This window comes from Erinaceus europaeus, chromosome 17, assembly GCF_950295315.1.
Source record: "Erinaceus europaeus chromosome 17, mEriEur2.1, whole genome shotgun sequence".
Lineage (NCBI taxonomy): Eukaryota > Metazoa > Chordata > Mammalia > Eulipotyphla > Erinaceidae > Erinaceus > Erinaceus europaeus.
The window spans coordinates 3,575,104-3,602,750 of record NC_080178.1 but is presented as its reverse complement, the minus strand read 5'-3'; the positions used below and the strand labels follow the sequence as shown (position 1 = coordinate 3,602,750).

Here is a 27,647-nt window from a genome sequence, read left to right as displayed (position 1 = left end):
GGAAAAAGCATTGGATTCTCAACCATGAGGTCCTGAGTTCAATCCCTGGCAGCACATGTACCACAGTGATGACTGGTTCTTTCTCTCCTCCTATCTTTCTCATGAATAACTAAATAAAATTCTTTTTTTAAAAAAAAAACATAGCAAACATAACCACTATTATGGAAGTTGGATTCTTACCCTTTCTTTTTTTCTTTTCTTTTTCTCTCTTTTTTTTTTTTTAATTTTCTTGTCTCTTCGCTTGCTTTTGTCACTTGGGAGCCTCTCTCTCTTCTTCAGGGTCATCTTGCATAAGTCATCTTTGCTCTCCTCAGGCTGCATCCTCTTTCACAGCCCTTATGATCTCTCCTTTATCCTGCTGTGACTTCCCAGCTTCCTCACTAGGCCTTCTCCAGTGTGTTCAATAATATACCCCACCGCAGCCCTCCTGTCCATCCCAGACTCATTTCTCAAACATTTCCCCACAAGCCCCTCCATCCCAGCTCTCCTCCATCAAATCAACACGATGGGACTTCCCTCCTCCCTCCGAGGCTCTCCTATTAACCGGTTTAGGGCCCACGATGCTCTGATGGGCTCTCGCTTTTGTTTGTTTTGCACCATGTCCCCTGCTTCCCTTTCCTTCCTTAGCTTCAGTCTCCCTGAGCCTCAATCAGCAGCACCTTCGCCATAACCTCTCTCTTCCGTAGGAACAGCTTCGTCAGCCATGTCTTCCACATCGCTTATGACCTCCTCAGCTCCCAGTCCCTGCTCAGCCTCCTTCTCTCCCTCCTCTTCTTTTTCAAAGACCTCTTCTTTTTCCTCATCTCCCAGCCCCCTCACAACACTGGCCCTGTCCTCCCCAGCATACGCCCCTTCCTCCCCCACTTCCGCCAGCTGCTCCTCCACTTCCGCCAGCTGCTCCTCCACTTCCGCCTGCTGCTCTCCCACTTCCGCCAGCTGCTCCTCCACTTCCGCCAGCTGCTCCTCCACTTCCACCTGCTGCTCCCCAACTTCCGCCTCCTCCTTTTCAACTTCCGGCCCCTCTTCTCCGGCCCCTTCTGAGATCCCATCTAGAGCTTCCTCGACCTCTTCCAAGTCCTCTTGCGCCATTTCCACGTTAGGGTTGGTGATCACGACGCGTACGGACTCCCTTTCATCGATGCTCCCCAACCTGGAGACCTTCCGCTGCCTGGACCCCTGCCGCTCGGCCTTGAGCCCCTCTGCGCTCGACCCCTGCCGCTCCACGTTCATCCGCAGCTTCTCGCCACTGGAGCCCCGCAGCTCTGCGCTGGTCCTCGACTTCACCCTGCCCGTGTTCAGCGACTCCCTGCTCGTCTTCCCCTTGTCCCCACCCAGCCGCTCTGAGCTCTTCCTCACCCCCCTGTCCGCACCCAGCCGCTCTGAGCTCTTCCTCACCCCCCTGTCCGCACCCAGCCGCTCTGAGCTCTTCCTCACCCCCCTGTCTGCACCCAGCCGCTCTGAGCTCTTCCTCACCCCCCTGTCTGCACCCAGCCGCTCTGAGCTCTTCCTCACCCCCCTGTCTGCACCCAGCCGCTCTGAGCTCTTCCTCATCCCCCTGTCTGCACCCAGCCGCTCTGAGCTCTTCCTCATCCCCTTGTCTGCACCCTGCCGCTCTGCAGTCATCCCCGTCCCCTTGTCCCCACCCGGCCGCTCTGCACTCTTCCCCACCCCCCTGTCCCCACCCAGCCGCTCTGCACTCTTCCTCATCCCCCTGTCCCCACCCAGCCGCTCTGCACTCTTCCCCACCCCCCTGTCCCCGCCCGGCCGCTCTGCACTCTTCCTCACCCCCCTGTCCCCGCCCGGCCGCTCTGCAGTCACCTCCGTCCCGTCGTCCCCACCCGGCCGCTCTGCACTCACCCACGCCCCCTCGTTCCCACTCAGCCTCCGTTCCTCCCCACTGGGCCTCCGCTCGTGATCGTGCTCGTCCTGCCCCTGTGTATACCCCGCGGTCCTCAAGTCCTCGCCGCCGAGCTCCTGCCCGGAGTCCACGGAGACCCTCGGCCTGTCTCCCAAGCTCTTCCTGGAGCCCGCGCGGGGCGCTGCACTCTGGGCTTCGGGCTCCGGCCGCTCGGGGCTGTCGCTGTCCAGGTCGGCCGAGGGCGGCAGTGCGCTGGCCAGGCGGTGCAGGAGCTTCAGCTCCAGCTTCTCGGCGCTCGGGCCCGACTTCTCCTTCTCCAGCCTCCAGTACTCCGCATCGAAGGCGCTGTCCCACATCCGCGCCCTGGGCGTGTTCCTTCCCAGGAGCTCTATCCTCTTCCCGATCACGATGAGCCCGTGCCAGGGCGTCCACAGCTTCTCCCGCAGCTGCTTCGGCGGCCCTCGGGACGCGGGCTCCAGCGTCATCCGCCCGGGGACGCGGACCTGGCCCCGGACACACTGCCCGCCGGCCTGGTGGCGCCCCCGAGCCGCCCGCTGCGACCTAGCCCGCCGCTGCTTCATGACGGCCCGGAGCGGAAGCCCAAACGGAAGACCCGCCGCGGCGGACGCGACCCCCGGCCCTGGTCCCCGCTGCACCCCGCCCTCCCGGGCTCCCCATGCCCCCCCACCGCCCCGCCCGCCCTCCCTCCCAGCCCACCGCCCGCAGGCCGGACGGCGCTGTGCGCACGCGCGGCCCGGAGACCGCGGGCCCGGGGACGGAAGCTGTTGGGGACTCGAGACCCCCGCAACCCCACGGCCTCTCGGTTCGCGCGCGGCCTCTTTAAAGCCGGGGGGGCCGGGCGCGGGAACGACGGGCGTTGCAGCCAATGGCGTCGCGCACGAGGAAGCCAGTGTCCAATCAGAGGGCGCGGCCGCAGGGGGCGGGGCTTACTCGCGAGTTCGGGCAACGCGGGGCGGGCGGGCGGGGAGGCGGCTTGTCCGCTGAGAGCGAACAGCCCAGTTGGGTCCTCCATCCGGGGAGTTGCGGGATCCTCGGTGTGGGTGTGCGGTAGCGCGAGAGGACCGAGATGGAGGAGCAGCCCGAGGGCGGGAAGGAGAACAAGGTAAAGGCAGTGTGCAGAAGCCCCCCCAGCCTCCACGGCCGCGATAGCCCGCGGTGCTCAGTGCGGGAGCCGGGTGTGCGCGCGTGTGCAGGCTGTTAGTACGCATGTGTAGGTGTGTGTACGCGTGTGCAGGTGTGCGCGCGTGTGCAGGCTGTTTGTACGCATGTGTAGGTGTGTGTACGCGTGTGCAGGCTGTTTGTACACATGTGTAGGTGTGTGTACGCATGTGCAGGTGTGCGCGCGTGTGCAGGCTGTACGCATGTGTAGGTGTGTGTACGCGTGTGCAGGTGTGCGCGCGTGTGCAGGCTGTTTGTACGCATGTGTAGGTGTGTGTACGCATGTGCAGGTGTGCGCGCGTGTGCAGGCTGTTAGTACGCATGTGTAGGTGTGTGTACGCGTGTGCAGGTGTGCAGGCTGTACGCATGTGTAGGTGTGTGTACGCATGTGTAGGTATGTGTATGCATGTACAGATGTGTGCAGGCTGTACGCATGTGTAGGTGTGCGCAAAGCACAAGGACTGGAATAAGGATCCTGGTTCGAGCCCCCGGCTCCCAGGTGGTGAAGCAGGTCTGCAGGTGTCTGTCTTTCTCTCCCCCTCTCTGTCTTCCCCTCCTCTCTCCATTTCTCTCTGTCTTATCCAACTATGATGGAATCAATAACAACAACAATAAAACAACAAGGGCAATAAAAGGGAATAAATAACTATAAAGAAATACACTTAAACATAAGGACAATTTTTTTTTGTCTCCAGGGTTATCACTGGGGCTCAGTGCCTGCACTATGAATCCACTGCCCCTAGAGGCTATTTTTTTCCTTTATGTTACCCTTGTTGTTTATCGTTGTTGTAATTATTGTGTTATTGATGTCGTCATTGTTGCATAGGACAGAGAGAAATGGAGAGAGGAGGGGAAGACGGGGAGAGAAAGACAGACACCTGCAGACCTGCTTCACTGCTTGTGAAGCGACTCTCCTGCAGGTAGGGAGCCAGGGGCTCGAACTGGGATCCTTGAGCCAGTCCTTGCACTTTTTGCCCACTGTGCTTTTTTTTTTTTTTTGCTTAACCCACTGTGCTACCGCCCAGCTCCCCCCGAACACAAATATATTCTTTAATTTTTTTATATTTATTTTCCCTTCGGTTGCCCTTGTTTTCATTGTTATAATTATTACTGTTGTTATTGATGTTGTCGTTGTTGGATAGGACAGAGAGAAATGGAGAGAGGAGGGGAAGCCAAAGAGGAGGAGAGAAAGACACACACCTGCAGACCTGCTTCACTGCTTGTGAGGCGACTCTCCTGGAGGTGGGGAGCCAGGGGATCGAACCCGTATCCTTATACCAGTCCTTGCGCTTTGCGCCACATGCGCTTAGCCCGCTGCGCTACCGCCCGACTCCCACAAATATTTAACGATGGAAACCACATGGGCAGCTTCTTTACTTGAAGACAAAGTAGACGAAGTCAAACAAGTAGGACTAGAAATAAAGAGGGATCTTTTGTAACGATTAAGGAGTCCACAGGAAGATCAGACAATCCTAAATCTGTATGCACCTAATAACATATTTTCAAAATCACGTAAAGAAAAAGATGACAGGCTTAAAGGAGAGAGAGGAAAACCCACAATTAGAGTTTCAACACAGCTCTCTTTAGTGTCAAAACCTGCGGTCAAAAGTCTCAGTGAGGATTTAGAAGAGTTAAGGTCGGGAGTCGGACGGTAGCGCAGCGGGTTAAGCACACGTGGCGCAAAGCGCAAAGACTGTAAGGATCCCGGTTCCAGCCCCCGGCTCCCCACCTGCAGGGGAGTCACTTCACGGGCGGTGAAGCAGGTCTGCAGGTGTCTGTCTTTCTCTCCCTCTCTCTGTCTTCCCCTCCTCTCTCCATTTCTCTCTGTCCTATCCAACAATAATTACAACAATAAAACAACAAGGGCAACAAAAAGGAATAAATAAATAAATATAATAAAACAAAATGATGTTTAAAAAAAAGATGTCCGGGAGGCGGCGCAGTGGATAAAGCACTGGATTCTCAACCGTGGGGTCCTGAGTTCAATCCCCGGCAGCACATGTACCAGAGTGATGTCTGGTTCTTTCTCTCCTCCTATCTTTTCATGAATGAATGAATGAATGAATGAATGAATAAATAAGAGTTAAGGTAATGTGGTTAATGGCCCAGCAGGTGGCGCAGCAGGAAAGTGCCTGACTAAGCTTGACCCCTGACACGCAGTGCGCCAGTGGTGCCCTCAGTCTCCCTCCTCTCCTCTCTTTTATTAATAAATAGAAAATAAGTAAGCCTGGAGCTGAGTGGTGACACACCTGGTTGAGCGCACACGTTATCATGCATAAGAAGGACAAGGGTTTAAGCCCCCCGGCTCCCCACCTGCAGGGGAGTCGCTTCCCAGGCGGTGAAGCAGGTCTGCAGGTGTCTGTCTTTCTCTCCCCCTCTCTGTCTTCCCCTCCCCTCCTCTCTCCATTTCTCTCTGCCCTGTCCAACAATGATGACATCAACAACAACAACAATAACTACAATAATAATAAAAAAGGGACAAGAGCACCACAGCTGCAGCAGCTTCTTCCTGTTCTCCATTTTCTCCTCCCCCAGTAAGACAATTACAAATTTAGCCCAGGGTGCTACAGTATATACGCAAGGCCTCCGTACCACAAAAGAAGGAACACAGAAGAGGAAGAAGGAATCTGTTGGGAGGTGTTCCAAAAGACATATGCCAGACAGGTCTGAGGTCCGAGTTTTCATCCCTGAACACCACACCACCATAAGTCAGAACCGAACAGTGTGCAGCCCAGGAGGCGGCATAATGGTTAAAGCACTGGGCCGGCAGGCATGAGGTCCCAAGGTCAATCCCCAGCATCACGTATGCCAGTGGATACTCTGGTTCTCTCTCCTCTCTTAAATAAATAAATACATCTTTAAATATAGAAAAACAGGGGGTGGACAGTGGCACATCTGCTTGAATGCACGTTAACAATGTTCAAGGACCCAGGTTCAATCCCCAGCTCCCTACTGCAGGGAGGAAGCTTCATGAGTGGTGAAGCAGGGCTGAAGGTGTCTCCCCCTATCTCGACCCTCCCTCTTTATTTCTCCCTGTCTCTATACAAAACAAATTATTAATTGCTTAGCTAGTTAACTGAGCAGTGTTCTGGTAAGGGGGAATAATGGGTCAGGGAGAAAGCAAGTAGTTAAACAAAAGCCTTTCATGCCTGAGGCTCCAAGGTCTCAGGTTCAGTTCCTAGCATCACCAGAAGCCAGAGCTGGGTAGTCTTCTTTCTTCTTGTTAAAATAAAATAAAGAGGGTGGGATAGATAGTATAATGTTTATGCAAAGAGATTCTCATGCCTGAGGCTCCAAAGTCCCAGGTTCAATCTCCCACACCACCATAAGCCAAAGCTGATCAGTGCTTTGGTAAAAATATAAATAAATAATAAGTAAAGAGGGATCAGGTGGTGGCACAGCTGGTTAAGTGCACACATTTCAGTGCACAGGGACCCAGGTTCAAGTCCCTGGTCCCCACCTGCAGGGGGAAAGCCTCACAGGTGGTGAAGCAGTGCTGCAAGTGTCTCTCCCTCTCCCCTCTCAATTTATCTCTGTCTCTATCCAACAATAAATAAATTTAAAAATTAAAATAGCGGGGCCAGGTGGTGGCGCACCTGGCTGAACGCACATGTTACAATGCACAAGGACCTGGGTTCAAGCCCTTGGTCCCACCTGCAGGGGGAAAGCTTTGCAAGTGGTGAAGCAGGGCTGCAGGTGTCTGTCTCCCCCTTCCTCTCGACTTCTGGCTGTTTCTATCTAATAAATAAATAAATAAATAAATAAAAATAATTTAAAAATTAGATTAAATTACAGAAAGAAGATGAAGGGAAACTATCCCTAGTCACCACAAACCAGAAATGACCCCACAACAGGAGAGTAGCTATACAAAGAACTCACCCTTCTCGCAGTCACATGGATGGGTGACAGCAAGAGACCAAGACTATCCGACTACCTGCCTGACCTTGAAAAACAGGCAGAATTGGGTGTCGGGTGGTAGCGCAGCAGGTTAAGCGCAGGTGGCACAGAGCGCAAAGACCATAACGATCCCGGTTCGAGCCCCCGGCTCCCCACCTGCAGGGGAGTCGCTTCACAGGCGGTGAGGCAGGTCTGCAGGTGTCTGTCTTTCTCTCCTCTCTGTCTTCCCCTCCTCTCTCCAATTCTGTCTTATCCAACAACGACAACATCAATAACAACAGCAATAACAACAACAAAACAAGGGCAACAAAAGGGAAAATAAATGAATATAAAAAATAAAAAGCCAGAAATGAGCAGTTAAGTGCTGTGGCAAAAATAAATAAATAAATAAAAGAGGGAATAAAAAGGAAAAAGATTTAGAGCTGGGGAGACTTTCATGTCTGAGGTGCTGCGGTCCCAGGTTCAACCTCCAGCATTACCATAAGTCAGACTCAGACCTGAGCAGGGCTCTGGTCTTTCTTTCTTTTTCTTTCTTTTAAAGATTTATTTATTTATTAATGAGAAACATAGGAGAAGAGAGGGCCGACATCACTCTGGTACATGTGCTGCTGGGGATTGAACTCAGGACCTCATGCTTGAGAGTCCGATGCTTTATCCACTGTGCCGCCTCCCAGAACACAACTCTGGTCTTTCTAAACTCTGTATCTCTCTCACTAAAATAAAATCTAGGGGGGAAAAAAAAGTAAGAGGTTGGCATCATATATATATTTTTTTCATGTCTAAATCACCAGAGACCTCAGGTTCAAAACCCAGAATCACCAGAAGCCAGAGTGCTTTGGGGAAAAACAAGAAACTGGGCACCAATCTCAGCCACCGCCACCGTGCGACTGTGTGGTTGCAAACCGCTAGATTGCACACTCAGGGCAGTTCCCTCTCTGGGAGCTCGGCTCCCATGCCTGTAAATTCAGGAGCATTCACCACCATAAGCTGTGCAGTGTGAAAGGGGGGAGGAGCAGGGGGATGGAGGGAGGAGAAGAGGGAGGAAGGAAGGACCCGGGCGCATTCGTGGCCAGAAGGTGGCGCAGTGGTTACGTGTCCTGAGTGAGAGCCTGAGATTACTAATGAATATGCCCTGGTGATGCTCTGGCTCTCTAATACATAATTTAAGAGTTTGTTTATTTTATTTTACTTTATTTACTCTCTTCTGTTGTCTTGTTTTAGTGTTGTAGTTACTACTGTTGTGGTTGGATAGGACAGAGAGAAATGGAGAGAGGAGGGGAAGACAGAGAGGAGAGAATGGTAGACAAGACACCTGCAGACCTGCTTCACCGCTTGGGAAGCGACTCCCCTGCAGGTGGGGAGCCGGGGGCTCGAACCGGGATCCTTACACTGGTCCTTGCGCAGTAAAATATTTTTTAAAAAATTTGGGTCTAGGAGACAGCCCACCTAGCACAGCACACACCACACGGGGGCGTCATGCCTGGGAGGTGCTGTGGTGTCTCTATCTCTCCCCCTACCTTTTTAATGAAGATTTTGTTCATTTACTAATGAAATGATATAGTAGAGAAAGAAAACCGGACATTAGCCTGGTATCTGCGCTGCCAGGAATTGAACTCAAGATCTCAGGTTTGAGAGTCCAACACTTTCTCTACTGAATCACCTCCCAGTTTTTTTTTTTTGTTTGTTTGTTTTTGTTTTTACCAGAGTACTGCTCAGCTTGGCTGATGATGGTGGGATGGGGCATTTAACCTGGAACCTAAGAGCCTCAGGCATTATATGCTGTCTCCCAAACCATTCTCTCCCTCCCTCCTCTGTCTCTCTCTCTCTCTCCCTTTCTTCCCTGCCTTCAGGGTTTTCACTGGGGCCCAGTGTCTGCATTGTGAATCCACTGCTCCCGGAGGCCATTTTTTATATTTTGTTGTTGTTGGATAAGACAGAAATGGAGAGAGGAGGGGAAGACAGAGAGGGGGAAGAGAAAGATTGACACCTGCAGACCTGCTTCACCGTTTGTGAGGTGAGTCCCCTGCAGGGGTTCGAACCAGGATCCTTACACCGGTCCCTGTGCTTCACACAATGTGCACCTAACCCGCTGCGCTGCCACCCGGCCCCCAATCATTCTATCTCTATCAAGAAGAAGAAGAAGAATAGAAAAAAAATGCAGCCTAGGAGTTGGACCCTGCAGACTGAAGTCATGAGTTCAGTTCCCGCCATCTAATGTGCCAGAATGATCTCTGCCCCCCCCCCCCCCCAGTGAGACGGGGAGCATTCTGCCTCCCTCAGAGAAGTGTCTGGGGCAGCAGTGACTCCAGACAGGCGATGCTGCTGGCCCGGGCTCTGCCAGGGAGGATGTGTAGCCCGAGACTGGACCAAGGGACCAGGGTCAGTCGAACCAGAGATCTTCCCTCCCCCACAGCCCTGCTCCACATCCGGGGACCTGCAGCGAGACAGCTCCTTACTGGTGGAGATCTCTGATGCAGTGAGCGAGCGGGACAAGGTCAAGACCAAGGTGAGGCTGCCAGGGAGCGAGGGCTGGCTGGGTTTGGGCAGGTGACTCTGCTCATGGAGTGGGGCTGGAGGGTTCTGCAACCTAGCCCCCCAGGAAGAGGCATCTCCCAGATCTGGTCACCTCTGTCCGAGGCCCCATGTCCTTGCCACTCCCAAGTGTCATCCAGACATCCAGAGTGCCACCAGGGATGCCCGGGATGTGGGGCAGGGCAGGGCTCGGAGAGGGGGTACTTGAGCCGAGCACCCTGCTTGCAGAGCTGCCTCCAGCACTTCACGCAGTCCGAGTTCTCGGTGGTCTCGAGTTCTCTGGCTGCACGACGCCTACCTGGAGAACGAGGAGTACGCCGGCCTCATCGTGAGGAGGGGCAGGGGGCAGCGGGAGGCCTGGACAGGACGCCAGGGGGCCATCTCCCAGCAGATCCCCCCTGGCCCCACCTCGACCAGACTTCGAGGCTTCCTGGGAGAAGTTGCAGAAGCTGGGCGAGGGTGACAGCACTGGCACTCCGGAGTTTGCCAGGACGAAGCAGGAGCTGGAGGCGTGAGTGCCTGGGCCTGCCAGCCCTGCCCTGATCTCTGAGCCCCGCACCCACTTGCGCGGACAGGGGGCTGGGCATGTTGACGCTGCGCCCCTGCCCCCGGAGGGGGTACCTGGCCATCTTTAAGAACGTGGCCACACACAGTCTTCCTGCAGCGCCTGGTGGCCCACCCCACCCTGCACCGAGACCACAACTTCTCTGGAATAGTCAGGATGTGAGCAGGGTCAGTCCCCGGAGGTGGGAGGCTCTTGGGCACTGCCCAGGTAACCCACTCCCTGCCCTGCTGTGCCACAGCTGAGCGTGCGGGGGAAGAGCCGGAAGGAACTCCTGGGAGGCTTTCTGAGGAACTTGATGAAGTCTGCAGACGAGGTGCTCATCACAGGCGTGTCGGGGCTCAAGGTGACGCCTGGTGCCCTCTGGCAGGGACAGGAGGCACCGATGGGGTGGGAGGTACTGCCAGCCCAGGCCCCCCAGGCCCAGCATGAGTGGGTGCCTCTGGCCCCTGTGGGAGGTGGATGACCTTCCAGCTGGAATACCATGCCCGCATCCGGGACGCCTGCCTGCGGGCCGTGTCATGAACTCCCACAAGTGTGTGTGGGCCCCTGGGCTCCCTGACCCCTCCCCAGGGCACTTTGGAAGGAAAAGGCTCCTCGGTCAGCATGGGCCTCGAACACCAGGAGTGGGGGTTTCATCACTGAGCAGGGGCTCTGATGGAGGGCTGTTCCCCAACAGGCTTGGCTGACGACTATATCCCTATCTCAGCCGCCCTGAGCAGCCTGGGGACACAGGTTAAGCAGCTAAAGATGTGAGGACACCCCGTGGGGCTCTTGCCCTCTTCCTGTGCCTGTAATACTGAGTCTGTCCAGCAGGGGTCACTGTGGATGCATACTGTAGCTCTGGGTGGGAAAAGGTGGCTGTGGAAGCGGGGATGGGGTGCCCAAGGGTGGGGGATTGTAAACACCCCTAAAACCTGTACCCTAACTCCTGTCCACTGCCATCTAGGAGCTTCCTGAAACTGGCAGAGCTGTTTGAACGGCTGAGGGTGAGTGCTGCCTTCTTTGTTAGGTCGCCCAGTGACAGGGATGGGAGGTTGCCCTGGGGGCCCTTTGCCACATGCCCCTGCCTGCCTGGAGAGCTGGAGCAGTTAGTGTTCGTGGTGTCAGGGGAAGGAGCCTCGGGCCTGACTTACAGGAGGATATGCTCCCTGCCTGGAGGGCCAGACACACTTCCTGCAGCCTCCTCCAAGTGTCATGGGATGTGCCAGCCTCTTCAGTGTCTGTCAGCTGTGTCTCCCCCTGGCTCAGTACCTTCCAGTAGTTGCCCACTACCCATAGCCCCAACCCTTAGCTTGCTACTGCCACCCCAAATCTTTGGAGGTTGTCTAATTCCAGCTCAACACCCCCAATATCCAGATCAGATGCCCCCTCTTCCAGGAAGCCTCTCCTGAGTATCACTGGGGCTCGAACTGAGAGTGGTCATGTCATGTCCAGCTGCCTGAGCAGCCCCCAACCCATTAGCTGGCCCCTCTGCAAACCCTGTCCCCAGCCTCCGCCTTTCTGATCCAGAAGCTGGAGGGCCGCGTGGCATCGGATGAAGACCTGAAGCTGTCAGACATGCTGAGGTTTTACATGTGCAATTCCCAGGCAGCCAAGGTTAGTTAGCAGACCCCCAGCCCAGGGGGTGGGCTGAAGGCAGGTGGGGCTCCCTGGGCAGTGCTGAGCCTCTGCCCCAGGACCTGCTGTATTGGAGGTTGCGGGCTCTGGCTGACTACGAGGATGCCGACAAGGCCCTGGACAAGGCTCGAACCCGGCACCGAGAGGTGCGCTCAGCCGAGAAGCACCAGCAGCTGTGCTGTGAGCGCTTTGAACGCCTGACTCGGCCAAGCAGGGTGAGCCCACAGCAGCTGCCCCTGCCCACACTCTGCCCAGCCTGGCTCCCTACAGCCACTGCAGCCCCGGCTCTCTCCTCCCCGCTAGAGCTCCTGGATTTCAGGGCCCAGCGCATCTCCTTCCGCAAGAATCTCGTGGAGCTGGTGGAGCTGGAGCTCCAGCACGCCCGGGTGAGCTGCCTGCCGTCTCCTCCCACCCAGACACGAAGGCCCCCGCGTCGGGTGGGGGGGAAGACACCTCAGGGGCAAGACCTCCTGTCTTCTGTAGAAATTGGCGGTCATTGCGGAGGACAGAGGACAGGGGCAAGACCTAAGTTACTGGGGGAGGAGTTGGGGACACCAAGGACCTTTCTCCTCTGCAAGCCGGCACCCTGATTCTCTGGAACACCCTTGTGGTCCTCAAGGGGGAATTCTGAGACCAGTCACAGGATGCTGAGTGATCCCTAGTGGCAAGAGTCCCATCTCCCACTAGTGTTCCATGAAGTCCCAGGGGGCAGCTCAGCCCCCCACCTCCACCCCCTGCAAGGACAGAGTGGCACGGGGACCAGTGCTGACTGGGGAGGGCTCTGGGCCCCTGACCAACCTCTCTCTGCTGGGGGCAGGCCCCCCCCCCCCAGGCTGTGCACAGAGCTTGGTTTCCTAACTCCATCCCCCTCCCTTCCCTGGGGGACCCCGACCATGTCATCAGCCATTTCAGTGCCAGCAGGCTCCCCACAGGAGCATATCTCTGCTCTGTTAGACCAAGTGTTGAAACAAGTGTTCCCCAATTTCCTGGGCAACTGGCCTCCCTCCCCACTCCACATAGCTGAAAAACCAGCCCTCACCCCCAGGCGACGTTTGAGACGTTTTTGATTGTTGGCTAAGAGAGGCAGCAAAATCCCGCACTCAGCCAGCTGGGAGAGCCGGCGGCTACGCTGGCAGAGGCCTGGCCCAGCCAACACCCACCTGGTTAAACACAGAGAGCCGATTGGAGCCAACACCTGTACCTGAAGTCCTAGGCTCTACCGACAGGCTGCCCTGAATGGACTTCAGACACGTGTGCAAGAGGCCAAAGGTTCAAGCCGACTCTTGACAGGGCATCAGCCTTCCCTCAGGAGCCAGCCAAGCGGTTCTGCAGGGAAGAGTATCACTGAGATGCTCAAGTCTGGGTCTGAATGAACTACAGGAAGGAGCAGCTCAGGCAGAGAACTGGGGGCGACGGGCACATGGCTCAGCTGCCTCCGGGCGTGGGGTTCCCAGTGTGGTGCCTCCGGTCACCAGAGCAGCAGGTGTCAAGCAACGTGTGACCTGCTGGGGTCAGATGAGCTGAGGGGTTGGAGATGGGTCTGGAGCGGCCAAACTACTCACCCCCAACCCTGAAAATAAACATCCCATCACCGAGCCTTGTCATCATGTGTTTTTCTTTTTCTTTCTTTTTTTTTTTAATTGAACGTCCCTTAGTGGTCCGACTTCCATGAGTGGCTGTGACCAGGGAGAAGGGAGAGGGGACTAGGGGGCGTGGGGAGGGACCATCTCAATATTCCGTTTACACACAGGACTAAGGAGCACAGAGTCACTATTGTGGTTAGAAGTTGGCAGCAAGGAAAGGAGGAACAGGTAGGGAGTTGGGGGCTTTGTTAAAAAAAAAAAAAAAAAAACAGAAAAAAAAAACACAGGCCCCTTCCCAAACTAGGCGGCCTGGGGGAACTTGGTCAGTTTCAACCCAAAGAGGAACTGGAAGATAAAAAGCAGTTTGGGAAGGCCAGAACCGTCAGGGCTGGGGGGGGGGGGGAGAGGGCCAGGGGTGAGGGGCTGTTTGGCAACTGGGTGAAGGGGTGTGTCCTCCCCCTGCTGGGATCCCCCCCAGCCCCTGCGGTCTGGCAGGAAGGGGGCAGCCTGCAACCCCACGGGGCAGGGCAGGTGTGGGGCTGCCGGATGGTCCAGGCAGGGGCTGAAGGGCTCACAAAGGCTTGCCCTCCAGGGAGATGACAGCACTGCCGCCCAGCTTCTCGGCCAGGGTGCAGCGGTCCTTGACCTCCTCGTAGCAGTTGGCTTGTAATTCGTGCTTGATCCCTGCAGTGAGAGGAACACGTGTAAGCGGGGGAGCTGGAGGCTGGGCAGAAGCCAACCGGGACAGATGGAAGGGACGGGACAGGGCAAGGGAAGAGAGGGAGGGACCTCCCTGCCCTTCCCCGCAGCTTGGGGGGGGGGGGCTGCCGTGGCTTCGCCAATGCTGATCCCTCACCTGTCAGTTTCTTCTTGATGGCGTCCTTGGAGCTGGCGTAGATCATTTTGCTCTTGAGGGGCGCACACTCGGGAGCCCTGGAGAGAGTGTCAGAGCTCGCCGCAAAGTCCCCCGGCCCCTCAACCCCCCCCCCCCCCCCCCCCGCTCTGTGACAGCAGAGAGCCCTCTGAGCGAGTCTCCGCTCAAGCTTCAGTTTCAGTGCTGGGATCAAACCAAGGGCTCCGTCCGTGCAAAGCAGGGACCGTACCACTGAGCTATGCCCAGGCAGAGAGCAAATCCCAGCTTCCACCAGGCACCTCACCGAGGTGTCCCGTCCACACACCCCCCACCCCTGGGGAGACGGAGCAGGATGGGTGCCGGGGAGCCCTCACCAGAAAATGAAAACCAGGTCCTCCTTCTTGCTCTCCTTGGTCTCGTAGGTGGCGTCGTAGAGGGCGTAGCGGCAGTCCTTGTCCGGCAGCATCTTGACAAAGGTGGCGTAGGGGTCGTCCACGGTCTGGCCCACGTCGCCCACCAGGATCTCCTTGCCCTCCTCCAGGATGATGTTCTTCTTGTCCTCGCTCAGGCAGAAGAGCACGGCCTTCTTCCGCTTCTTCACCTCCTCGGGTGTGGAGGACTTGCGTACCTTCATGTCGTTGAACACCTTGATGACGCCATCGGAGACAGCCACGCCAGAAGCCTGGGGACACGGCCACAGGCGGCTCAGGAGGGAGAGGGACCCGCAGGGCCACCCTCGCCCGCAGGCCATCGACCCTTCCAGACCAGTATCAGTGCGGGCAACAGCAGACACACTTGTGCCTAGGGACCAGGATGGCGGTTACCGGACAGACCTCGGGTCACATTAACTCCAGTACCCACATCCTGCAAGCTACAACAGATGCTGTGGAGGCCAGGTGTTGGGGCATCTGGCTAAGCACACAAGAATCCAGGTTCAAGGCCCCGGCCCCCACCTGCAAGGGGAAAATTTCACAAGGGGTGAAAACAGGGCTGCAGGTATGTGGCTCTCTCTTTTCCTCTCTCTTCCTCTCGCGACTTCTCTTGCTAATAGCAGATCAACTAAAGTAAATGAAGTGGGGGAAAAAAAAAAAAAAGGAAACTGAGAGTGTGTGTGTGTGTGTGTGTGTGTGTGTGCGTGTGTGCGCGCAGCAGAGCCCCGGCTGAAACACGAGCCCCCAACTCACAGGAGTCCGGGGCCACCTAGTCGCGTCCTACCCACAGCCCCCAATCTCCGCTTTCAGCCATAAGCGCTGACTCACAACTTCACAGAAAGGAGGCAGAAGGCAGAGGAACCCGGCCCGCACCATCTCTGCCGGAGGCGAGAACCCGGGGCCCCGGCCAAGCAGCAATCACGACCGCGGACGGGAGCCTGGGGCCCGGTGCGGGCGGCGGGCAGGGGCGGCGGGCCCGCGAGGAAGCTGCAGCCCCCCGGCCCCCCCGGCCGCGGAGGAAGCTGCCCACGTGACCGGCCGCTTCCGGAGGCTGCGAGCGCGGCCGGTGCGCCGGGAGGAGCCGCGACCCACGGCCCGGGCCCGCGGGGGTTTCCGAGCGCCGTCCGCGCCGCCACTTCCCTCAACGGGGCACCAGCTCGGGCCCCGTCCCGCAGGCCGCGGGGGTTCCAGGGGCGGACTCGCAGACGCCGGTCGGTCGGTCGGTCGGCCGGCCTCCTCCGGGCGCGCGGGGACGAGCTGGGCTGGCTCCCTCCGCGCGGGCCCCGACCCCGCACCCCCGAGGGCCGGCCACCACCCCCGGCGGGCATCCCTGCCACCTGCTCCAGGGCCAAAGCGGGGCGCCTGGCAGCCGGGAACAGCCTGGGTGCGGCGCGCCACCGCCGCCCGCGCGCTCCCCCCCCCCGCAGCCCCCCGCCGCCCCCCGCCGCCGAGCCGCGTGCTCCCGGCGCGCGCCCCCTGCGGCCCCGCGAGGGCGGGCGCGCGCCCCCGGCCCCCTCCCCCCGCGGCTGCTGTCGGCGCGCCCGCCGATGGGGGAGGGGCGGCCGCCGGGGGCGCGCGCGCAATCCGAGCCGGCCCCAGGGCGCGCACGCGCGGCCCGCCGCCGCCCCCCGCACAAGCCCCCCAACCCGCCCGGGGCGCCGCGGCAGGGGGCGCCGGGGCCGCGCTCCGCGATCAGTGCGCGCCTCGCGGCCGCCTGTCCGCCGACGCCGGCCCCACCGCTCACCATATTCCCGGAAAGGAGATGGAGCGAGCAAGGGGCCTCAGCGGAGGTACGCAGCGCTGCAGCCGATGCCGGGAGCCGACTGAACGCGGCCTCTCCCGGCCCCTTCCGTTTAGTAGGAGCCGCACAATGAGGGGCGGGGCGAGCTTCCGGTCTTCCCCGCACGGGCCGACGGGAAATGTAGTTCGAGCGCCCTGCGCCGTCTCCGGGTGCCCAGGGTAACAGAGTCTTTCTGGTCCCCAGGTCGCAGTGCATGCCGGAAGTGTAGTCCACAGTCGCCGCCGGGGGTGGGGCCACGGTGCGGAGAGCGCGCCCATTGGTCGCTCCCCAGGAGACGCCCCGCGCGGAGGCCAGGCCGGGCGCTGGGCGATAGCTCGCGAACATGAACGCGGCTCTTCACCCCGCTGGTGAAACGGTTTTCCTAAGATCCACGCGGGCGCTTTCTGAATTCCTGGGTCAGAAAATGTTGACTGAGTTAGGCTGTTGCTTCTCTGAACTGATGCGGCAACTCATTGCCTGGCATCCATTCCTAAGGCTTCTGCAGTGATCTCCTGTCCGGTGCACGCGCGCGCACCCCCAAGCCCGCTCTGACCGCTGGAGAGAAGGCTGTGCATGCAGACTCAATAGAGAAAGAGGAGTGGAGATATAGCGTGATGGCTATGCAAACTCAATCCTGATAATCAGAGGTCTCAGATTCAATCCCCCGTATCACTATAAACCAGGACTGAGTAGTGCTCTGGGGGAAATCAATACATATAAAGAGGGGCCTGGCTGCCAGGACGTCTTTGGAAACAGATGCACCCCGGAATAAAATGTTGAACTCTCAAGCATGATCACCTTAGTTCTATCCGCGGCAATGCATGTGCCAGAACAATGTTCTAGCTCTCGTTCACCTCCACTCTCTCATTAATTAAAAAATTTCAAGAATACTTTAACTACAGAGAGACCAGAGCACTGCTCAGCTCTGGCTTGTGGTGGTGCTGGGGGTTGAACTTGGCACCTCAGAGCCTCAGGCATGAAACTAAGTAAATTTTAAATTCAAAGGAACAAAAATCACGAGATTCGTATGTTGTTTTAAAGCCGTTTATCAAATTCACAGGCCTATACAGGTAGAGAGGGACAGGGGGCTGTGCATTCAAAGATGTGCCTTCCCTTCGGCTACACAGTGAGAAGTGAGCCAGACTCGAATCGCGTTCTGGACTTGAGAGCCCAGAGCAAGGTTCAGGTCACACCGCAGAAATGCAGCTTCAGACTGCGGGAATAGAGGCTTTAATAAGAGAATCTGGGCGGGGGTGCCCCGGAGAGGACTGCGTTGGCCTGGAACAATGACTGTAGCCTCGCACTCTGCGGGGTCGCAAACAAGGCCGCGGGGCGGGGCGGGGCGGGGGTTGATCCAGTGAACGTGACAGATGTAAAAAGCTGGGAGCCCGGTCTTCACCTCGCGGGGAGCGGGCCCTGATAGCGGGGTACCTCGCACGGCATGCCGGGGGTTGTAGTCGGGCACACCCCGCCGCGCCACCCACCCACCCACCGGTCTCCCGGGAGAACCCAGGTGCGGGCTCGATCCCCCTCCCCTCCCGCCAGCGACCCTGCGAGACTAGTCCACTGTCTCCACCTTTTGGGAGCTTCGGGTTTCCCAGGGCAACGCGGAGGAGGAAGGGGCCCTCCGGTTACCCGGGAGACCATCCCTCCCGCCGGAGCCGCGGGATGCCCTACATGTCCTTATTAGGACATGAGCCTCGACGGGGCGGGGCCGGCCCGGGCGCCCACAGCGGGCTCCTTATAAGGCAGCGTCGGGCGGGCATGCGGAGCGCGCAGCCGGCGGGGAGTGCGGGCCGCGGCGGGGCGGGGCGGGGCGGGGATGGGGGAGGGTCCTCCGCTCGGCCCAGCTCCTCCGAGGCCCCAGCTCAGCACCTCGCGCCTTCCGGCAAAACAGCTGGAAGCTGGGGGCGCCAGCCTGGAGACCTCGGAACCCGGAGCTTTGATGCGCGTCCCGCCGCGAGGCTCCCTGTGCGTGGTCTCCAGCCTGCACGCCCCGCACCCCCCAGGAGCCACAAAGACGATGAGACGTTCTCCCCTTTCACTTCAATCCCCAATCCGACGGCGTGGCCCCCTTGGCGTCCCCGCACCCACGCAGCCTGCCAGGATGCTCAGCACCCCTACTAGTCCTCGGCCCGCCCGGCTTTGCACATCCCCAGAGCACGTCCCGCGAGCCCAGCTCAGGGCCACTGTGCCATTCCTCCCGAGGGTCCCTCCGCTCCTCCTGCGTTATTCGCTCTGTGGACTCATGCGTCACCCCTCCTAAACGACCCTTCTGCAAACCTGACCGGCTCCGCTCCCGCCCCCGCCTCCACGACCCTGTCCGAGCGCGGGTGAACCATCTCCAGAGCGCGGGGTGGAGGGTCGCGGCCGCCGGTCCTCCCGGCCACGGGGGGCGCTGTGGCCGCCCCGCCTGCACAGAGGACCCCACTCCCGGGCCTGGGCGGGAGGAAGAGGCGGGCCGGGGCTCCCGGGCCCGGGGGCCGCGTCTCCAGGCTGGTTCCCGGCGGGAGGGGCAGTGGGCATCGCGGCAGGACCCGCCACTTGGGGCGCCGCGGCGGTGGCGTGGCCGGCGGGAGGCTGCGGTTGAGTTAGAGCCCCACGTGCGGCCACGTGACCCGCGAGGGCCCGCCCCCGCCAGCTGTTCAAATCCCGGGTCCGGAACCCCGGCATGGCGGCGCCGGTGCGCCTGGGCCGGAAGCGCCCGCTGCCCGCCTGCCCCAACCCGCTCTTCGTGCGCTGGCTGACCGAGTGGCGGGACGAGGCCGCCAGCAGGGGGCGCCGCACGCGCTTCGTGTTCCAGAAGGTGGGTCCGGGCCGGACCTGGGGGGCACGGGTACTGCACGACCCGGACCCCAGCCACCAGGCCACCCGGGCCCGTACCGTACAAGCCCTGGGGGGCACAGGTGCTGCTGACCCCAACCACCAGGCCGCCCTGTCCCTGACATTACAGAGGCCTGGGGAAGGGGCCACGGGTGCTGCCTTATCCGTGACCATCAGGCCGCCCTGCCCCGCCAGGCTCTGCTCTCGCTCCGGCGGTACCCACTGCCCCTCCGCAGCGGTAAGGAAGCAAAGATCTTGCAGCACTTTGGAGACGGGCTCTGCCGGATGCTGGACCAGCGGCTGCAGCAGCACCGGGCAACCGGCGGTGAGCGTCTGAGCATCGGGGAGGGGCAGTGGTCCCGTCCGCAGGCGCGGCTCCCGGCTCCCGGCTCCCGGCTCCCGGCTCCCGGCGCGCATTCTGGTACCAGCTGCTGTTTGGCCTTAAGAGGCAGCTTGCTCACCTCCGCTCTCACACACCACTGAGACCTCCTGCCCCCCAGGCATTGCCCCTCCCCTGGGCTCTGGGGTTGATCTGCTTCTCCCTCCGCAGGTGACCGTGCCCCAGAGTCCCCAACGGGATCGAAGAAGAGTCCTGCTCGGGAAGGGCCATCGGCTGAAGTCCAGGACTCCTCTGCGCCAGTGAGGAGGAGGCAGGGGGCGTGGAAGGGAAAGTGGGAGCCTCAGAAGGGAGATTTTCTGGCTTGGAGGTGGACGTGAGAGTGGGGACGGTCACAGCAGGCCTGGGTCCAAGTCTCTCAAGTAGAAAGGCCTGGTCTTAAGGGCCAAGAGATAGCTCACTTGGCAGTGCTGGTGCTTCAGAGTGCCACAGCTTTACTTTGGTTTGTAGCTTTCTTTTTCTGCCCCATGTGAAACGCTTTCGTATGCAATGAGTAAAACACACTTTGAAAAAGCGAAAATGCCGGCTGGGAAGCAGTGAAAGCCTGCATCTCTGGGTGAAGCCCATGCGGAGACAGCAGCTGTGGATGCCGTCCCTGCTGCTGGCAAATGACTTTTCTCTCTGCTGATGGGCTTCCTGTGTGTGAAGGCGGGTCAGTCAGCTGGGAGAGTCACCCAGGCCGCCAGTTCGGGAGGCTACACCCTGCCTCTGCCCTGTCGTCAGAGGTGGGTGAAGGTTCCGGCAGAGGGCAGCCCCCCGAGACCCGACTCGTCCTCGGTCTCATCTCACCTGTCAAATAGGCTTCCTGCCCGTTTTATTTAAGCTTTAAGTATTTAGTACTGGAAGGCAGTGGGGACCAGAACTTCCCTCCGGTACACGAGGTGTCAACTATCAAACTCTGGACCTCATGCCCGAGGGTCCCACCCTTCCTTCCCTGCGCTGCCTCTCGGGCTGCATTCTGCCCCATTTAGCAGATAAGGAAAACTGTGGCTGCTATGTGCCTTGCTAGGCCCACCTGGCTCGCAGAGAGCCTGACACCCCCCCTCCCCCCCGCATGACTGCCCTCGGGACTCAGAGGCCTTCTGTCCCTTTGACATTCAGGCCCAGGCCAAAGCAGGGGGCCCAGGTGGCTACTGGCCGGCGCGGCACTCAGGGGCACGGGCACTGCTGCTGCTCCTCTACAGGGGGCACCTGGTGAGTGGGGGCCCGGGGGTGGCAGGGGTGCCAGGGGGTGCTAGTCCCCCAGGAACCCAGCCTGGTCCTCCTGCCTTGGTTCCAGAATTCAAGCAGCCACGGCTTCCTCACCAGGGAGGAGCTGCTGCAGGGGTGCGCCCAGAAGGCCCCCAAGGTGAGCAGGCAGGTGGGGAGGACTCCTCTAGCCAGCTGACTTTGGGGGGTGGGGCCTGGGGCGGGCCCAGGAGCCTACTGGGAGTCATCCTGCTGTGCACAGGTGGTCCCGGGCCCTGGCCGCCCCTGGCCTGCCCTCCGTTCCCTCCTCCATCGGAACCTGGTCCTCAGGACACACCAGCCAGCCAGGTGGGCCACCGGGAGCAGGAGGGGGGGGGGTTTCCTGGTGATGGCCAAGTAGGGGGAAGCAGTAGGGGGCAACATGAGACAGCCCCCAGGCAGCTGTGCTGAGACTCTAGAGGCAGTGCTTGAGGGGGTAACGCCTTAGGCCTTGTTGGCACAGGGCTGGGGGTGCAGCCCAGCAGGCGGCAGCAGGGGGAGCCAGCCAGGCCTGTGTGAGGGAGGTCTGTGTTGTCCCCCTGCTGTCCAGGTACTCGCTGACCCCGGAGGGCCTGGAGCTGGCCCAGAAGCTGGCCGAGGCCGAGGGCCTGGGCTCACTGAGTGCTGGCATGCTGGCAGAAGAGCTCCCTGGGGAGAGGCCCCCAGAGCCAGGATCAGCCTCTGCTGAGCTGTAAGAAGGGGGGAAGGGGTGGGAAGCGGGCTGAGACCCTACCCTGTGGTGAGCGAGGGGGTTGGAATGGGACGGGCCTGGTATGGCGCTGGCCTGACTTGACACCCCCACACAGTGGCACTGAGAGCAGGCGTCTACAGCTGCCTCCACTGGAGCTGGGGCCTGGGGAATACAGGGTGCTCTTGTGTGTGGATGTCGGGGAGACCAAGGGGTAAGTGAGGCAGGCAGGGGTGAGGACACGGGTGGGGGCTTGGCATTGAGCCACCTGCTGACCCGCCCCCCCCCCTCCCCCAGCGCAGGGCATCGCTCAGAGCTGCTCCGGGAGCTGCAGCGGCTGCATGTGGCGCATTCAGTGCGCAGGCTGCACGTCGGGGACTTTGTGTGGGTGGCACAGGAGACCAGCCCCCGAGACCCGGGTAAGGGGGCGGGCGGGTAGTGGGTAGTGGGGGGGTCTCTTGAGCCCCTGGGGACCCTTCCTGTCCCCCAGAAAGCCCCCAGGAGCTGGTCCTGGACCACATTGTGGAGCGCAAGCGGCTAGATGACCTGTGTGGCAGCATCATCGACGGCCGCTTCCGAGAGCAGAAGGTAGTGCCTGCCTGCCCGGGGCCATCTCCCAGCTGGGGGTGGGGGACATACCTGGGGGTCTTGACCAGAGCTGAGCTCCCAAAACTCCAGCTACACACATTAGAGGGGCTCCAGGGAGCCCCTAGATCAGACCGGTAGGTGCACAAGGCGCTCCAGGTAGAGTGTGGTTCAGGCTCAGGCTCTCAGTGTGAGGCCTGTTGAGGCTTCCAGTGTCAAAAGAAAAAAAAAAATGCAAAGCTTGAAGAAGCTAGAAGAGCTCCATGGGAGATGAACAGAGGGGGCGAATGCTGGAGGCTACTGGAGGAGGCTCGCTGGTGCCCCAGGGCCCCTCAGTGTGGGCTGTGACCCCGCCCGCCTCCCCAGTTCAGGCTGAAGCGCTGCGGCCTGGGCCGCCGGGTGTACCTGGTGGAGGAGCATGGCTCGGCACACAGCCTCAGCCTCCCCGCGAGCACGCTACTGCAGGCCGTCACCAACACCCAGGTGAGCAGGTGGGCCTGGCCGGCAGGGGCCCACGGCCGCAGGGCTCAAACTCCCCGCCCGCCACCAGCCTCCCTCCCTCCGTCTCCAGGTCATTGATGGCTTCTTCGTGAAGTGCACAGCAGACATTAAGGAGTCGGCCGCCTACCTGGCCCTGCTGACTCGGGGCCTTCAGAGGCTCTACCAGGTGAGTGCCCCTGTCAGCCTGGGTGGGGACCCACTGGCCAGCCTGGCACCGGGCAGGGGAGGCTTGGGGTGGGCTGTCCCTGGAGCTCTGGCCCGGCCTCAGTCCTCTCTTCCTCAGGGCCACACCCTCCGTAGTCGCCCCTGGGGACATTCAAGGGACCCTGAGCCAGGGGCCACGGCAGCAGCAAACCCTCTCTGCTCACTCCTCACCTTCAGTGACTTCAACACAGGAGCCATGAAGAACAAGGTAGGGGGCCCAGAAGGTGGCGCAGGGGAGAAAGCCTTGGTCTCTAAGCGAGGTCTCTTAGCCTCCGGCTCCCCGTGTACCAGAGTGATATTCTGGTTCTCTCTCTTTAACAAATAAGCCTTAAAAAAAAAAAATGTGCAGGGCTCAGGAAGCAGCTTAGTGGGCAGTGTATTTTTGGTTTGTTGTGTGTTTTTTTTGTTTGTTTTTGTTTTTTGCCTCCAGGGTTATCACGGGGGCTCACTACGAATCCACTGCTCCTGGTGGCCATTTTTCCATTTTATTAGATAGTCAGGAAATTGAGAGAGGAGGGGGAGATAGAGAGGGAGAGAAAGGTAGACACCTGCAGACCTCCTTCACCAGGTGACCCTCCTGCAGGGGGTAGGGGGGCTCAAACCGGGATCTTTGCGTGGGTCCTTGTGCTTCGTACTACATGCACTTAACCCCATGCTCCACTGCTTAGCTTCTGACAGTGTGATGACCTATCAGTGTTTGAGGTCATTGGTTCAAGTCCTGGTACCACATGAGAACACCATGAATAGCACCAGGGAAGCTTCATAGGTGGTGGAGTGGTGCTTTGCTGTCCTTCTGTGTCTTCCTCTCTCCCTGTCTTTTTCTTTCTTTTTTTTTCTTCATTTATCACCAAGGTTCTCACTGGGGCTTAGTGCCTGCTGGCCTCCCCCCCCCCTTTTAATACATAGATGGAGAGAAAATGAGGAGACTAGAGAGGGAGAGGGGGAGACACCTGTAGCACTGCTTCAGTATCCACGAAGCTTCCCACCTACGTGTGAGGAACCGGGTCCTTGTACACGGGAATATGTACATTCCATCAGCTGCTCCACCACCTGCCCCCCCTTTTTTTTCTAACCAGAGCACTGATCAGCTCTGGTTTATGGTGATACAGGGGATTGAACCTGGGACTTCAGAGCCTCAGGCTTAACAGTCTGTTTGCATAGCCATTATGCTCTCTACCCCCACCCCCCTCCCTCCGCCCTCTCTCCCTGTCTTTAGAGAAATAGAGCATTAAACAAAAATTAGGGCAGAGAGATTACTTGCTGTGTAGAGAGAGCCTTATGTGTGCCTTATGACTTGAGAGGTCCCGGCTTGAGCCCCAGCACCACATGGGAGGCCCACAGCTCCAGAGGAAGTGCTGCTGTTTTCCTGTTCTCCCTTTCTGTTTACGGGAACTTTAACAAATAAACCTGGTAATCACACACGAGACCCCAGCTCAGTGGTATCACACAGTCATGAGGCCCGGGATTCATTACCTGGCGCCGTGTGAGCCAGCAGATGGCTCAGTGTGCAGAGCACACACCTTTCAACACAAAGAGGAGGCCTGGCACCCCGTGGGAGCACCGTGGACAGCAGAGCCATGCTGTGTCTCTTCCCTTCTCACTTTCCTTTCTTTCTTTCTTTCTTTCTTTTTTTTTGGGGGGGTATTGCTGGAGCTTGATGCCTGCACTATGAACCCACTGTTCCTGTGGCTATTTTTTCAATAGGACAGAGAGAAATTGAGAGGGATGGGGAAGATAGGACACCTGCAGACCTGCTTCACCACTTGTAAAGCGACTCCCCTGCAAGTGGGAAGCCGGGGCCTCAAACTGGGATCCTTGCACTTCGTACTATGAGTGCTTAAACCAGTGCACCACTGCGCAGCACCCCCTTTCACTGTCTCAAAAATAAATGAATAAATAGAAATGGGGCAGGGGAGGCTGCTCAGTATCACACATGAACCCCTGGTTCACTCCCCAGCACTGCATTTAAAAAATACATAATGGGGTGTCAGGCGGTGGCGCAGTGGGTTAAGCACAGGTGGCACAAAGCGCAAGGACCGGCGTAAAGATCCCGGTTCGAGCCCCCAGCTCCCCACCTGCAGGGGAGTCGCTTCACAGGTGGTGAAGCAGGTCTGCAGGTGTCTATCTTTCTCTCCCCCTCTCTCTCTGTCTTCCCCTCCTCTCTCCATTTCTCTCTGTCCTATCCAACAACAGCAGCAATGACAACAATAGTAATAATGACAACAAAATGGGAAAAATGGCCTCCAGGAGCTGTGGATTCATAGTGTAGGCTCCGTGAGCCCCAGCAATAACCCTGGAGGCAAGATATATATGTGTGTAGGGGGTCGGGCGGTGGCGCAGTGGGTTACGCGCACGTGGCGCAAAGCGCAGGGACCGGCGTAAGGATCCCAGTTCGAGCCCCTGGCTCCCCACCTGCAGGGGAGTCGCTTCACGGGCGGTGAAGCAGGTCTGCAGGTGTCTGTCTTTCTCTCCCCCTCTCTGTCTTCCCCTCCTCTCTCCATTTCTCTCTGTCCTATCCAACAACAAAGCAATGTCAACAATGGCAATGATAACCGCAACGAGGCTGCAACAACTAGGGCAACAAAAAGGGGGAAAAATGGCCTCCAGGAGCGGTGGATTCATGGTGCAGGCACCGAGCCCAGCAATAACCCTGGAGGGGAAAAAAAAAAAAAAAGGTATATGTGTGTGTGTGTGTGTGTGTGTGTGTGTGTGTGAGGGAGCAGCCAGTGCCTCACTCAGTAAAACACACGTTACCATGCACATGAACCTGGGTTTAAGCCCTGAGCTATCTCAAGGCAGCACCTGCTGGGGGGGGGAGATGGACTTTCCAAGCAGTAGAGCAGTTTGTTGTTTTTCTCCTCTCTGCGTCTCTCTCCTTTTCTCTGTCTCTTGTTCCTATCTCGTGGAAAGAAAAGGAAATGGTCATTGGCAGTGACAGAGAGTTGTGCAGGCCTGAGCCCCAGCAGTAACCCCGGTGGCAAGAAATCAAAGCAGAAGGATGATGATGATAAAGATAATAGTAACATGTAAGGGACCCAGGTTCCAGCCTGGCCTCCACAGCACTGAAAAAAGCCTTGGAGCTGTGGTCTCTTTTGCTCTCTCTGCCTGGGGAGACAACCCAGTGGTTCTGCAAAAGACTTTCATGCCTGAGGCTCTGAGGTCCCAGGTTCAGTCCCCAGCACCATCATCAGCCTGAACTGAGCAGGGCTCTGGTCTTCCTTATTAAAATAAAATGTAATAAGCAGGGACTCCCGCCATGCCTCCTCCTTGCCCTGAGCCAGCCCTCCCCCTGCCAGGCCCAGTCGGTCCGGGAGGTGTTCGTCCGTCAGCTAATGCAAGTGCGAGGAGTGAGTGGGGAGAAGGCGGCAGCCATCGTAGATCAGTACAGCACCCCCGCCAGGTAGGCCCCAAGTCCAAGGGTCCCCGCCCTCAGCCACCACTTGGCACAGGGGTCTGGCTCTTGAGGGGGCCGGGTGGAACCCAGGGGGTTCAGGTCAGGTGGTGAGGGAGACACAGCCAACCAGGAGGCAGTGGGAAGAGACGCCAGGAGAGGGGAGACAGTGCGGTCCAGTGAAGCCGGGGCTTCCTGGGGGAGAGGTTAAGTCACAGAACCGGCCAGAGTGGAAGGGCTGATTGAAGGTGGTTTGCTGGCAGCCCAGAATGGGAGTCTCAGGCCCCTTGTACACCAGCAGCCAAGCTCAGACTTCTTGGGGGGGAGGGGGCTTGGAGTCGGTGGTCTAACTACTTCTTCCCCCTGGTGGGGGGGCACAGAGGCCAGTCCCTGCCCCTGCCCCTACATGGAGCAGCCTTGAATGCCAGGCTCGGGGTGTAGCAGTGTCCCAACTTCCCCACGTGCTCACCCCGACCTCACCCAGGGCCGCTCAGGGCACCTGCAGGCAGCCTTAGCCTTCGCCCACCCCACCCCCAGCCTCCTGGCCGCCTATGAGACCTGTGCCTCACCCAAGGAGCAGGAGAGCATGCTGAGCGGCGTCAAGTGCGGGCCTCTGCAGCGGTGAGGACCAAGGATTGAGCCTGGAGGGCGGTGGAGCTGCCCCGGCCTGGGGCCTGACCCTCACCCACCTCTTCCCAACCCCCTACCTGCAGGAACCTGGGGCCCTCACTGAGCAGGACCCTGGCCCAGCTCTACTGCACCCACGGGCCCCTGAGCTGAGCTCTGTCACGAGGCAGCCTCCAGCCCCGCGCAGGCCAACAGCCTTGTCATCGGCATCTCGTGAGCCGTAATAAAAACTAACGTGTCTGCAGGCTTCGGTGTTGTGGAGGTGTCAGGCCCAGCAGCCCCATAAAACAGCCAGACGCGGGGATGGGCCATGATGCACAGTAAAGTGCACATGTTACCATGCCCAGGACCCAGATTCAAGCCCCCAGTCCCCACCCACAGGGGAAAAGCTTCACGAGTGGTGAAGCAGGGCAGCAGGTGTCTGTCACTTCTATCCCCCTTCCCTCTCAATTTCTCTGTCTGTAGAATTAAATAAAGTTTTTAAAATATCTTTAAAAAAAATCCAGGGAGTTAGGCAGTAGTGCAGCGGCTTAAGCTCATGTGGTGCAAGGATCCTGTTTCAAACCCCCGGCTGCCCACCTGCAGGGGAGTCGCTTCCCAGGCGAGGCGGTGAAGCAGGTCTGCAGGTGTCTTTCTCTCCTCCTCTCTGTCTTCCCCATTTCTCTCTGTCCGATCCAACAATGACAACATCAATAACAATAATAACTACAACAATAAAACAACAAAAAGGAATAAATATTTTAAAAATCTATAAAAACTAACAATAACAAAAAGACGGTGTGGGTGGGAGTGAGTCAGTAGCAAAGCACGTGCTTTGAGGCCCAGGGATGAACCTTAGCTCAGCATCAAACAAACAGCTCTGAGCGCCTCGGGCCCAGGCTTCCCCAGTGGAGTGGGGACACTGCCAGG

General features: G+C 58.6%; 4 protein-coding genes and 1 long non-coding RNA gene across 14 annotated transcripts in view; 3 read left to right on the top strand and 2 right to left on the bottom strand.

Moving 5' to 3' along the window:
- The window catches only part of LOC132533822 (uncharacterized), a 52,729-nt gene extending 50,063 nt beyond the window's left edge, over positions 1–2,666 (bottom strand). The window contains exon 1 of the mRNA XM_060176007.1: positions 181–2,666. Within this exon, the coding sequence (XP_060031990.1) occupies positions 646–2,439 (1,794 nt within the window). The 5' untranslated portion in view covers positions 2,440–2,666 and the 3' untranslated portion in view covers positions 181–645. The remainder of the gene's footprint in view (positions 1–180) is intronic.
- Positions 2,666–11,654, top strand: SNX32 (sorting nexin 32). Of its 4 annotated transcripts, none has more exons than XM_060176033.1 (5): positions 2,666–2,981; positions 9,348–9,428; positions 10,270–10,374; positions 10,708–11,017; positions 11,388–11,654. In XM_060176033.1, the coding sequence occupies exons 1-4, from the start codon at positions 2,946–2,948 to the stop codon at positions 10,744–10,746; spliced, it is 261 nt and encodes an 86-aa protein (XP_060032016.1). In that variant the 5' UTR covers positions 2,666–2,945; the 3' UTR covers positions 10,747–11,017; positions 11,388–11,654. The 4 variants fall into 4 exon arrangements, with proteins under 4 accessions (XP_060032016.1, XP_060032014.1, XP_060032015.1 ...); XM_060176031.1 differs by having other exon boundaries at positions 9,348–9,440; XM_060176032.1 differs by lacking the exons at positions 2,666–2,981; positions 11,388–11,654 and having other exon boundaries at positions 9,351–10,189; positions 10,978–11,102.
- A 46-nt stretch (positions 11,655–11,700) lies between these two features.
- On the top strand, positions 11,701–13,243 carry LOC132533824 (uncharacterized). The gene is made up of 3 exons (XR_009545559.1): positions 11,701–11,863; positions 11,954–12,034; positions 12,669–13,243. It is a non-coding gene; the product is annotated as an uncharacterized LOC132533824 (long non-coding RNA).
- A 247-nt stretch (positions 13,244–13,490) lies between these two features.
- CFL1 (cofilin 1) lies at positions 13,491–16,418 on the bottom strand. The gene is made up of 4 exons (XM_007518611.3): positions 16,260–16,418; positions 14,459–14,766; positions 14,088–14,164; positions 13,491–13,915 (listed from the first exon to the last, which is right to left on the bottom strand). Exons 1-4 carry the CDS (start codon positions 16,260–16,262, stop codon positions 13,803–13,805), a joined length of 501 nt encoding a protein of 166 aa, XP_007518673.2. The 5' UTR covers positions 16,263–16,418; the 3' UTR covers positions 13,491–13,802.
- Positions 16,419–18,743: 2,325 nt separating this feature from the next.
- The window catches only part of MUS81 (MUS81 structure-specific endonuclease subunit), a 39,033-nt gene continuing 30,129 nt past the window's right edge, over positions 18,744–27,647 (top strand). For 2 of the 7 annotated variants that reach the window (XM_060176011.1, XM_060176012.1), the window contains exons 1-13: positions 18,744–19,101; positions 19,314–19,443; positions 19,669–19,757; positions 20,617–20,709; positions 20,795–20,863; positions 20,966–21,051; positions 21,293–21,433; positions 21,549–21,644; positions 21,728–21,849; positions 21,921–22,018; positions 22,382–22,498; positions 22,587–22,682; positions 22,800–22,928. In XM_060176011.1, the coding sequence (XP_060031994.1) occupies positions 18,967–19,101; positions 19,314–19,443; positions 19,669–19,757; positions 20,617–20,709; positions 20,795–20,863; positions 20,966–21,051; positions 21,293–21,433; positions 21,549–21,644; positions 21,728–21,849; positions 21,921–22,018; positions 22,382–22,498; positions 22,587–22,682; positions 22,800–22,928 (1,401 nt within the window). In that variant the 5' untranslated portion in view covers positions 18,744–18,966. Of the gene's footprint in view, positions 19,102–19,313; positions 19,444–19,668; positions 19,758–20,616; positions 20,710–20,794; positions 20,864–20,965; positions 21,052–21,292; positions 21,434–21,548; positions 21,645–21,727; positions 21,850–21,920; positions 22,019–22,381; positions 22,499–22,586; positions 22,683–22,799; positions 22,929–26,016; positions 26,121–26,595; positions 26,733–26,824; positions 26,983–27,647 lie in introns of those variants that run through there. The other 5 variants (XM_016186250.2, XM_016186249.2, XM_060176008.1 and 2 more) reach the window with 5 other exon arrangements.